The sequence below is a fragment of the Myotis brandtii genome, unplaced genomic scaffold (genome assembly GCF_000412655.1).
Source record: "Myotis brandtii unplaced genomic scaffold, ASM41265v1 scaffold667, whole genome shotgun sequence".
Taxonomy (NCBI): domain Eukaryota; kingdom Metazoa; phylum Chordata; class Mammalia; order Chiroptera; family Vespertilionidae; genus Myotis; species Myotis brandtii.
In genome coordinates, this window is record NW_005370593.1 from 2,005,112 (window position 1) to 2,018,011 (window position 12,900).

At 35.9% G+C, this 12,900-nt stretch overlaps 1 protein-coding gene across 2 annotated transcripts in view; it reads left to right on the plus strand.

The window, feature by feature from the left end:
* Positions 1-12,900, plus strand: part of STRN3 (striatin, calmodulin binding protein 3) — a 68,530-nt gene that overhangs the window by 44,253 nt on the left and 11,377 nt on the right. For both annotated transcript variants that reach the window (XM_014528976.1, XM_014528977.1), the window contains 6 exons: positions 1,782-1,915; positions 3,158-3,333; positions 3,531-3,578; positions 3,831-3,952; positions 9,088-9,255; positions 12,070-12,210. In XM_014528976.1, the coding sequence (XP_014384462.1) occupies positions 1,782-1,915; positions 3,158-3,333; positions 3,531-3,578; positions 3,831-3,952; positions 9,088-9,255; positions 12,070-12,210 (789 nt within the window). The remainder of the gene's footprint in view (positions 1-1,781; positions 1,916-3,157; positions 3,334-3,530; positions 3,579-3,830; positions 3,953-9,087; positions 9,256-12,069; positions 12,211-12,900) is intronic.

A 12,900-nucleotide genomic window follows, 5' to 3' on the forward strand; every position in this document is an offset into this window, starting at 1 on the left:
GCGATTGAGAAATGTAGTCATATGACTAATTAGAAATGGATACAAATACTAACTTTTTGTTTAAAACTCCAATAAAACTAGCCAGGATAGCCCAGGCACTTCCCTTCACATGCCCCTACATTGGTCAACAACTGATTAGAAATATCTTTGTAAAAAGAATATGTAATAATGCAAATTAATTTATTATGTTATTTTATTAGGCTTTTATTGAGATTTGTATAATTGTGAGTGGAAGGAATTGTGGCATTTTGTTCTAACTTTTCTTATAAACAAATTATGAGCTTAAAAGAAATATATGACCTTGTACTGGCTAAAAATGCTTTGAGTAAATAGTACCAAATGAATTTTTATATAATTGTTCTTAAACATAATTTTAAAATATTGATTTTATTGTTCTTAGCTGCTTTGGTATTACCAATAATTGCATACTAAATATTGGTAGGAAGGGTCAGTACTATACATTATTCAGATTCAATTAGTATAATCATTCAAAAATTAAATACTACTAGTATCCCTATGTATATTTTCTATCAAATTTACTCTAGATTAGCTGTTGACTCACAACTTCATTTTAGCGGTGTCATGTAAGACTTGATTTGAGTCAAATTATATAGTTTACTTTTATATTATTGCTTACTTTGATAAATAATAAGATAGTCTAAATATAGATTAATTTTACTTTTGCTATAGTATTTATCTAGGAAAAGTTGACTTGTATCTTAATTTTTTTTCAGTAGTTGTGTTAATGATGACTGACAAGTGTTATACCTGTTATGTTTCCTATAGTGTATTAAATTTATATCACTCATAGAAAATTTTCAAAATTGATAATTAGCTTGAGTTTTTATATACCGTTTTCCTTTTAATTTTGCTCATGAATTTTAAATTTGTTTTGATATATTGAGTTGTTTTTTATTACAGTGACTTGTGTACTTTCCCTGGCATCTTAAGATTAAAATTTTGCTTTCAAAGCATGTTTGAAATGATAACTGAGAATTATTGCTTATACTATAACTGTTATAGCAAAATATTTATATATTAGTATAGTTATTCTAATTATGGCAGTGTTTGATTTTAATTGCTCAAAGTATTATAAATTTAACTTAAAATTCTATAGTTATTTTATTTTAGAAGTATCATAGTAAATAAAAGGGAAGCTAAAATAAACAATTGTAGTCAAATCTTGAAAGCTGGAAGGCATTCTAAATATCACATGGATTAACCTTTTGCAGAAAGGAAATTGACATGGTTGTGGTAGAACTGCCCTCTTTCTAGACCATTGCTGTTATTGGAGGAATTTGAGCAATTTAAGGCTTCATTTCAGGAAATTGATACATGGCATTATAGATGGAGATAATTTAATTTGAATGCTTATATTAATTTTTATCAGGAACTAGAATACCTAGCACTTCTAAGCAAATAGGATGCAAAGCAAAAGGACTTCCCAACAATTTACAATATTTAAAAAGTACTATAGTTATAATTTTACTGAAGTGATAAAGTGATTTCAATAGAGCTTTTGTGCCTCAGCTCCCACCGTGGAATAATATATCTAATATACATTTATTTGCTTTGTGGGAGATTTTGTTGCAGTTCCTAAATAAACTCTTATTTTTTACTCTTTAGTAATAGGATTTTTTGAGTGGAAGAAATAAGGAGGGAAGGGGAAGATAAAATTTATATTACTGTATTATAACTGTTAAGTGCTTACATTTCCCCCACAATATTGTCTTATACTGTATGATTTTTCAGCATTTAAGAAGCGGTTTTGTTCTTTATAGCTGAACCAATAACGTTTCCATCTGGAGGAGGCAAGTCATTTATTATGGGTTCTGATGATGTTTTGTTAAGTGTACTGGGCCTTGGAGACCTTGCAGACTTGACGGTAACAAATGATGCAGACTATAGTTATGATGTAAGTGCAGTTTTATTTTTAATTTTTTAATGATTTAATAGAAGGCTCCTTATTTTTGGAAACACTTATAAAATAGAATTAATATCAAGGTGCATGGAAAAGATAAGTTTGTGTGTCAATATGTTGAGTTGAAGTGACATGTAGTTGTGTGTTTTTTTAATAACTAGTTTCTTTGTGGTGTTTAAATTTTTCTTAGGTATTGTGGTGGATTAGTTAGGAGTTTGGGATGATTGATTATCTTAAAATACTGATCAATAAATATCTACCTTGAGTAGTCAACTCTCAATTATTTATTCAAGTTAAGCCATATTTCAATGTTAAGGAGAAAAATAGCCTGATCACTTCAGGACACTTCTTAAAAAGCATGTTTTATTTTGGAACTTTTATTTTTTTAAGGATAATGTTCAAGTTAGCTTGTTGCCATTTCCTGATTTTCAGTCCTTCATTTGAGGGATTGGGGGAGGATGGAGGGGAAATGGGAAGGACAGTGTTAGTGGTGAAACTAGTCTGGGATTAAATTTTTTATATACAGTAAACATTCAATTGAGAGTTAACTAAACTTGTTTAACTTTTATATAATGAATTTGCAGTTTTCAGCAAATGTTTTGTTTTTTAACGAATTCATTTTTTCTACATTTTATAAAGTACATAGGGGACTAAATTCTAGTAAACTTGACTAGTTTGGGAGAGAGTTCATAGCCTATTTTACAGATGGAGAAATGATGACAAAAAGATTAACCTCATGTCAGTATCAACAGTAATGGTGAACATATTCTTAAAGTGTCTTTAGTTCAAACTTTTGGGAAGTACCTTAACTTGCTGCCTTTAAAAACTTCACATTGCTAATTTTCTGAATGACAACTGTACTATTAATATTGTACTCTTGGATTTTTGGTAGTAATTTATTTAATTTTTATTGTTTTCATATAAGGTATTGCAGCATGGTAGTTTTTTGTTCTCATCTGATATTTCCTAGGACCTTTGAGTTTAGCTTGATGAATAGGTAAAACAGATTGAGGGACTCCATTTGATGTAGGTATTTGAAAGCTAATGAAATTATTCTTAGTTCTTATTAAATGATAAAGATTTATTATAAAGCTTTAAAGGTACATTAAATTTCTACTAGACAGTTTAGCAAAGCAGTTTAACATATATGTTTTAAACACACCAAAACAAATAAAAATTCCACATGTCTATTAATTTACTACTTTTACCACTAAATATTATGCTTTTTCTTTTTAGTTGCCTGCCAATAAAGATGCCTTTCGAAAGACATGGAACCCCAAGTATACACTACGTAGCCATTTTGATGGAGTCCGGGCGTTAGCTTTTCATCCCGTAGAACCTGTGCTAGTTACCGCTTCTGAGGATCATACTCTGAAACTTTGGAACTTGCAAAAAACAGTTCCTGCCAAAAAGTAAGTATTTTAACGGTAGCCTATGTTTTTTTTCCCTTCCAGATTTGTCAAAAATTAGAAGTAATTATTTTTTATGGTCCCATATCATGCATGCACTTAATTTGATCTTACCTAATGATTCTTGAATATCAACCAATGGTTTACGATTATTTAATTGTCTTCTCTCCCATCCTTTCTCTCCCCCTAACCCCTTTTAGGAGTGCCTCTTTAGATGTAGAGCCTATCTACACATTTAGGGCCCACATGTAAGTTTTATTTTATCCATAAATCTTATAAAATTATAGTAATGTTTGTTTTATATTAGAAAAGACAGTACTTGATTAATATTTTATTTTATTAATAATTGTATTAGGAGAATATAATCATTACTATTCAAGTGTACATGTTTACCTTATACAGTTTTAAGATGCCACACAAATTCAGAGGTTGGGGACTGCATATATGAGTTTCTTTTCTAAGCTTTATAAGTAACTTTTTTCTTTTTCTTCCTATAATAGTGGCCCTGTTCTATCATTAGCTATTAGTTCTAATGGAGAGCAGTGTTTCAGTGGTGGTATAGATGCAACCATCCAGTGGTGGAATATGCCTAGCCCTAATGTGGATCCATATGATACATATGGTAAGTAAAAGGTTCAAAACATATATTTTTAAGTGCATGGAGCTGGCAAAAGTAAATGCCTCAGCTAGAAGCTTGTTTAAACATGTATTAGTTTCCTTGTTTAGTTATTCCATTTCTAATAATTTGCTTTATTAAGGAGAAACATTGGAAAATAGGCCATGAATATTTAGGCCTGTGAATTGGTACTTTCTCTATGGTGTCCAAAATATCTATACTAATAATAGGGTAATATGCAAATTGGTTGGGACGCTCTCATGCATAATGACCCATCAGCAGGCTGTGTGCGCAGCAGGCGCAGGTGGGCGGGGACTTGCAGTGTTCGGGACTGGCGCCATGCCGTCACAATCCATCACCAGGAGGGCCTCCGTGTGGCCTGGCCTGGGGGTGGCCTCTGGTGGAGGCCTGACCAGTGCTAACATGATGCTGCCTGCGTGCTTCCCCGCCCAGCACTAACGTGACGCTGCCTGCGTGTGTCCCCAGCCTGGGACGCAGCAGCGGGGGCCAGTTGGGGGCAATCAGGCCGGCAGGGGGGGCAGTTGGAGGCGATCAGGCCGGCAGAGGGTGCAGTGTAGGCGAGCAGTCCGGCGCGGGGAGCAAGCAGTTAGGGGCGACATCAGGCCGGCAGGGAGCAGTTAATGGCGAGATCAGGCAGGCATGCAGAGGTGGTTAGGGGCGATCAGGTAGGCAGGCAGGTGAGCAGTTAGGAGCTAGTGGTCCCAGATTGGAGAGGATTCAGGCCCCAGATTGGAGAGGATTCAGGCCGTGCTGAGGGACTCCCACCCCCATGCACGAATTTTGTGCACCAAGCCTCTGGTGGTTAAATAAACAGTGGTCTACTTAATGGTTGGTTTATTTAAGAAGAACTTGAGCTCTTTGGTGTTTCTATTTAACACACACTTGGTGCCTAACTTTGCCAGGTTTAGTGTTAAGTACTACATCAAGAAGTAAGAATTAGCCTTGGGTGGTGTTGCTCAAGTTGGTTGGGTATTGTCCCATGCACCGACAGGTTGCCAGGTCGATTTCTGGTCATGGAACATGCCCAGGTTGCAGGCTCCATCCCCAGTAGGAGGCATGCAGGAGGCAGCCAATCGAATATTTCAGTCTCACATTGATGTTTCTTTTTCCCTCTCCCTTTTACTCTCTCAAAATCTATAAAAATATTTTTTTTTAAAAAAGAAGTAAGAATTGTCTAATGGAAATGATAGGCATTAAACAGATAAGCAAGGGGATAGAGTATAGTTAAAAATCGTGATAAGTACTATGATAGTACAGTACTATGAGAGAGAGTAACTGGTGGAACTTTCTTTACATGTAGTCTAAAATGGTGATATTCAAACTAAAATATACAATATAAAAGGGAAATTTTAGTATAGTAGACCCTCCTTTTCAGCAGTTTTGCTTTCTGAGGATTCAGTTGCCTGAGGTCAACCACAGTCCAAAAATGTTAACTGGAAAATTCCAGAAATAAAAAATTGGTAAGTTTTACTTGCACACAGTCTGAGTAGCATGATGAAATCCAGCATCCTCCTGCTCGATCCTGCCCTAGATATGAATCATTCCTTTTTTCAACATATCCACACTATATATGCTTACCTGTCCGTTAGTCACTTCGTAGACAGGTATGGCAGTGCTTATGTCCCAGTAACCTTTAATTTACTTAATAATGGCCCCAAAGTGCAAGAGAATTGATACTGCCAATTTGAATATACCAAAAAGAAATTATTTTTTAATCCTCATCCAAGCATATGTTGTTGTTTTATTGATTTGAGAGAGAGAGAGAGGAAGGGAAAGAGAGAAACATCGATGTGAGAGAGAAACATCGATCCATTGCCTCCTGTATGCCACCACTGAGGATCAAACCCACAACCTTTTGGTGTATGGGATGATGCGCCAACCAACTGAGCCACCTGGCCAGGGCTATAAAATGCTTCCTTTAAGTGAGAATGTGAAAGTTTTGACTAAATAGGAAAAGAAAATATCATATGCTGAGGTTCCTATCCATGAAATTGTGAAGAAGGAAAAAGAAATTCGTGCTTGAGCTGAACCCAGGCAATTGGAGGCTTCTCAATGAGAGACTCAGGAATACAATAGTTCACCCTTGAGGCAACTTATACCCTCTCCCCTGTCCTTAGAATGTACGGTTTGCCTACTGTTCCCACAATAGGAGTCATTTTTAAGGATATAGCCTTGAAAGAGTAAGACGTTGAGACCAGCTGTCTTGAATACATTACTGAACTTAGTTAAGGCCTCTATATGCACTTAAGATTCTACTTGTCTTGCTGCCATTCAAAACAAGCCTTTTATGTAAGTTCTCTTGCTTATTAAATTTGCAACCTACCAAAAAAAGAAAAAAGAAATTTGTGCTAGTTTGCTGAAAGAGTACATTCACATAACTTGTTATAGTATATTGTTATAATTGTTATATATTATTAGTTATTGTTGTTAATCTCTTAGTGTGGCTAATTTATAAATTAAACTTTATCATAGGTATGTATATGTAGGAAAATAGTATACAGGGGTCGGGGAAAGTAGGTTTACAGTTCAGGTGGAATAAGACATTATCTAAAAGATAAATCATAAGTAAGGATGTGAAATAATAATAGTAGGAAGGAGACAAATAATACACTAATACATAAATAATACAAGAATTAACTGTGTTTCGCATACTCACAACTGTAAACCTACTTTCGCCAACTCCTGTATATAGAGTTTGGTACTATCTGTGGTTTCAGTCATCCACTGGGTGTCTTGGAATGTATCCCTTGGGATAAGAGGGGACTACTGTAAAGAGTTTTAAGCCAGGAAGTGACCTGTAAATGTAGGGTTTAAAAAGGTGACTCTGGCTGTTGCAGGACATAGGGGGCAGAGTGGAGAGAGGAATACACATTTCATGTTGTACTGTAAAGTTGGAATGTAGTGGACCAGTACTAGGTAAGAGGTGATGTTGCCAAGACTAGAGTGGTGGTAAAGAGTTGGTAGCAGACCAGTTGAAGGGAAATGGATATAAGACACATTGGGGAAGTAGGATAGAATAGACAGAATCTATTGATAAATGGATTGAGTGGGTGAAGTAATGAATGAGTGACTCTTGATTTTGTTTATTTTTTTAACAGCTTTATTGAGATATTCACATTTAATAAAATTTACCCTCTTGAAGTATACAGTTGAGTAATTTTTACTATATTCACAGGGTTATGCAACCATTATCACTGTCTCATTCAGAACATTTTCATCACCACTTTTGATCTGAACTTAATTTTGTTAAGTCTCTGTTACCCAAGTTGAATATGGGATGTAGCATTTATTGAAATGGGGGCACAAAAGGTGTTTGAATTCAGATTTTAGGCATGTTAAGAGATGGTAATACTAAATCAGTAATACAACTATCAAGATGTGAGAATGGTTGCTATAACACAGGGAGAGTGTGTTGTTTAGGGTAAGAGAAGGAACTCTTGACATTGGGAGAGTGGCTAGAACAAGAGAGCCAACAAAGGAAACTGAGTAATGGCTGGCCTTTGAGGTTGTAGGAAGTACAGGAGAGTATATGGAATTATGGAAACATACCAAAAGAAGAAATCATTTAGAGAAGACGGAAACAGTTTGCACTTTCAAATGTTGCTGAGAGGTCTGATAAAATGAGGATAGAAAGGTTTCTTTTTATTAGTGACAAATAGGTCACTTATTGGCCAGACTGAGAGAGGAATGCTGGGGCTAAAAGGTTAAGGGACCTTTCAAAGCATACTCTTTGAATGAAAAGCAATGTGATGAGAACAACAAAGAAAGAAAGAATTTATCAAAGAAATAAAAAAGTTACTAAATTTGATAGTAACTACAAGTTTGCCTATTCTGGACATTTCATACAAGTGACCTTATGTAACTGGCTTCTTTCATTTAGCATACTGTTTCGAAGGTTCATCCATGTTATAACATATATAAGTATTTCATTTCTTTTAATTGTTCATCATTGGTTATTTTAACAAGAGTTATTTTGTTGTGCTGATGGTATCAAACCATATTTGAGTCGTTTGGAGGGTAAATGGAAGGTAAAAACATTTACTCTATGCTTTTCTACTCTTTGACAGAAGGGCAGCATAAGGTTAATGAAGGTCTTTTTGTTTATGTTGAGGGACGCTAAAGCACAGTTTTGGGCTTGTGGATCCCAAGGATTAGGAGAATTTTTGTAGCAGGGAAAATGTTAAATATGAAAGCAGTTTAGTGAGTTGAGTGGAATCCAGAATACATCTGGTATAATTAGCCTTTGATAGGAAGGAGGACAGTTCCTTACAACTGCACAGAGAAGATGGTTTTAGACACTAGCAGATTTATAGATTGGGAGACAGGAGGATGGGAAGGGGTTCCTATTTCAGTGCTATATTTTCTCAATGAAGTATGAGAGATAATTATTCATGAGGATGGAAGATTGGGAACTGTGATAAGAGACACCTGTGTAAAGTGGGGGTTTATTAGAGAAACAGGGTTGTAGGACAAATGAGGCACAATGTTATTAGCCATTAGGTCCATCAAGTGATGAATGAATAAAACGTAGTGTGTCCATACAATAGAATATTACTCGACAATTAAAAGAAATGAAATACTTATATATGCTATAACATGGATGAACCTTGAAACAGTATGCTAAATGAAAGAAGCCAGTTACAAAAGGTCACTTGTATGAAATGTCCAGAATAGGCAAACTTGTAGTAACAAAGTAGATCAATGGTTTTTTAGAGTTGCGTAAAGGCAGGGAAGAAGAATTGGATGGAAATAGCTAACGAGTAGTGAAAGTGTCTTAAAATTGGTGTGGTGATGATTACAGAACTCCGTAAACATACCAAAAACGCTGAATTGTACACTTTACATTGGTGAGTTGTATGGAATGGGAGTAATATCTCAACAAAGCTGTTTTTTAAAAAGTATGTATTCCTTACAGAAAATTGAAAAAATGCAAGAATGTATTGGGGAGGTGGGTAAAAATAACCAATAAATTCACAACTTAGAAGACATGGCCATTGTATACATTTTGGTTTATCTTCTTATAGCTGGTTTGTGTAGCCTTATACTTAATTATATGGTAAGTTATCTTTATATACTTAAACTTAGTTTTGCTCATTTTTGTTTGTTTGTTTTCTTCCCAGAGCCAAATGTTCTAGCTGGCACTTTAGTGGCTCATACAGATGCGGTCTGGGGTCTTGCTTATAGTGGTATAAAAAATCAATTACTATCATGTTCAGCAGATGGCACTGTTAGGTTATGGAAGCCACAAGAAAAATTGCCATGTATTTGCACTTACAATGGAAACAAGGGTATGTAAATTTTGTCTCTATGAAAAAAGCTAACTTTTTTTTTTTTGGAAGATAGAAAGGACAATTGATTTACTATTTCTTTGTTGCTCCAAGAAATTGAAAGAATTTAAAGCTTGTGGTAATCTTTTTCCTTTGTTATTTTTTATAAACGGGAAGCTTTGCAAATGTATCCTGTAGTTCAGTGTTTTGTTTTTATACCCTTTTCAGGACATGTTTTATTTAAAAAACAAAACTATTTCTATGTAATAGTGGAATAGACAAATGAGGCTAGTAATAGGGACAACACAAGGCTCTCTGCCTGCTTCAGGTGGCTTCCCACAGAAATCGAAGGGAACACAGTGTTAAGCATACCTGCAAACCATATATGAGCTCACTGGTTAAGAAATCTAGCTGTAATCATTGAAATAGCACCCTTAACTGGGAAGTACAAACTAAGTGACATGCATGATTTCAAATCTTTTCCTGTCAAAGAAGGCTTTAACCAGTTTACCTGTGACATTTGTTTACATACATATACTGTACTTGTATTGGGCTTATTTTCTAAGTCATTTTTTAAAGTTAGTTTTAAATGTCAGACTTTTTTTTTTTCTTTTATCCTCGCCCGAGGATATGTTTAGAGAGAGAGAGAGAAACACTAATCGATTGCCTCCCCTATGCATTCCAATCAAATCTGCAATGTATGCATGTGCCCCGACCAGGAATCGAGCCCTCAACTTTTTGGTGCATGAATTGGTGACGCTCCAACCAACTGAGCCACCTGGCCAGGGCCAAACTTTTATTTTTATTAAAAAGTATGTTTAGCCGAAACCGGTTTGGCTCAGTGGATAGAGCGTCGGCCTGCGGACTGAAGGGTCCCAGGTTCGATTCCGGTCAGGGGCATGGACCTGGGTTGCGGGCACATCCCCAGTAGGAGATGTGCAGGAGGCAGCTGATCGATGTTTCTCTCTCGTCGATGTTTCTAACTCTCTATCTCTCTCCCTTCCTCTCTGTAAAAAATCAATAAAATATATTTTTTAAAAAAAAGTATGTTTAGTTTTAAAACATTTTATTTTTATTATTTTTGTTGTTTTTTGTTGTTTGTTTGCTTGTTAATCCTCTCCCTAGGATACCTCTCCCGGGGATATTTTTCCATTGATTTTTAGAGAGAGTGGAAGGGAGAGGGGGAGACAGAGAGAAACATCAATGTGAGAGAGACATTGATTGGTTGCCTCCTGCACGCATCCTGACCAGGGCCAGGGAACCTGCAACTTAGGTATGTGCCCTTGACTAGAATTGAACCCAGGACTCTTCAGTCCACAGGCAAACCCTCTATCCCCTGAGCCAAATCGGCTAGGGCTTAAAACATTTTAGAGGACTAATATATGCTTAATTTTGTTAGGTCTGTGTTACCCAAGTTTTTGAGGTAAAAATTCATTTAGATATTTGTTTCTAGCTTCATCTAGGTAATTAATTGCTTGATTCCAGATTTCATCTTGTTGTGCATTGATCTGGCCAGTGAATTTATTATGTTAAAGAGAGAAATTGCTGCTCAGACCACTGTAGGGGATAGCACTGCATGAGTGGATTCCAGAGTCCACACTTTATTTTTACAGATCTGAAAATATCACAGGTGAACAGTCTCCGAAGACAGTGATGTGAGAGTGCTAATTTGTCACTTTACAGTAAGATATATACACTGAGTGGCCAGATTATTATGACCACCTGACTTTTGTAGGCAAAATAGCTATAATTTCGCACTGAAGTTGCTAGAGGGCCAGGTCATTATATGTGAATAGCACAACATACCTAAGTATCGTTGCTGATCAAGTTCATCCTATCATGTTGATGGCGTATCCCAATGGAGATGGCTTCTTCAACAAGACAATGTGCCATGCCACGGTGCTCGTATTGTGCAGGAGTGGTTTCAAGAACATGAGGGAGACTTTACCTTGCTTAGGTGGCCCCCACAATCACCAGATCTCAATCCAATTGAGCATTTGTGGGACGAAGTTAAAAGAGCCATCAGGCAGCTGGTTCCACAACCATCAAATCTCACAGAACTGGACAGTGCTACTCATCAGGCATGGTGTCAGATTCCTCGCATCACCTTTCAACATCTCATGGAGTCAATGCCAAGAAGAATCGCCGCAGTATTGAAGGCAAAAGGTGGCCCAATGAAGTACTGATGGGGTGGTCGTAATAATCTGGCCACTCAGTGTAATTTGCAAGTGGGCCAAAAAACTCATCAGGATTTTTTTTTTCTCTTTTAAAAGAAAATGCATAGAAAGTAACTTTTGCACATATCTACTCTCACTTTAAGAACCCTCTAGCTATATTTTTCTTATGTTAAATAAATAGAATGTTTTACAAACATTTTAAGTAACTGAGGGAAAGCTTTGGCTGGTGCCACTCAGTGGGTTAGAGTGTCGTCCAGTGCACTGGAAGGTCGTGGGTTTGATTCCCAGTCAGGGCACATACCTAGTTTTCGGGTCCCTAGTTGGGGGTCAAGCAGGAGGCAACCAATCATTCTAACTCTCATATTGATGTCTCTCCCTCCTCCTTCCCCTTCCCTCTCCCTCCTCTACTCCCTCCCTCACACCCTACACCTCCCTCTCTCCCTCTTCTTTTCCCTCTCCCTCTCTAAAATCAATCACCCAGTCAATAATATAAAATAAAATAATTGAGGGAAAGTTACTTATTATATAGCTCACCATCCTAACAATTTCTTTTTTTTTATTAACATTAACTCAAGAATATTTGAATTTCCTTTTTAATCAGAAGAGCAGAGATTTCTAAATTATGTGTTTACACTATATCTCTTTGGGCTCCTTTCAGAACATGGAATACCTACATCGGTTGACTTTATAGGCTGTGATCCAGCTCATATGGTGACCTCTTTCAACACTGGTAGTACAGTAATTTATGATTTAGAAACATCACAGTCATTGGTGATGCTTTCATCACAGATAGATTCTGGTAAGTTTTCATGGGTTCCTTTGAAACTTTAAAAAGGATTACTACACAATAGAGGGTGGTTTTTAATTTTCACATTTTGACTATTTAAATTTAGGATGAAAAAAATAATTTCATTGTGTTATAGTTTAACTTATTTACATTATTTCTATTTCCTGAAATTATGCTTAAAAATAAGCTGGGTGGGTATATGAGGACAGAAGAGGGAGTAAAGCAATGTAAAGGTGAAAGCAAATGAATTAATTTTAAATTTTTAATGGAAATACATATGGAAGTAGAGAAAATAATATAATGAGCCTAATGAACTCATCATGTAGCCCCAATAATTATGCATAAATGGTCAATGTTGTAAGTATAGGATATGATGTGTATTTTACAATTTATTTAAGTAGGAATCCAAATAATACTCTGCATTGTGATTGGCTGATAAGTTTTTCAGGTCTCTTTTCATCTGTAGGTTCCCCCTCCATCTCTTATTTATATTTTTTCATGTTTATTTGATTTTAATTACAGTTTATAGTTAATATTATTTTGTGTTAGTTTCAGGTGTACAGTATAGTGGCTAGATAATCATGTACTTTACAGAGTGGTCCCCCTGATACCAAGTACCCACCTGGCACCATACACAGTTATTATAATTTTTTTTCTTTATTGATTAAGGTATTACATATGTGTCCTTATTCCCCCATTACC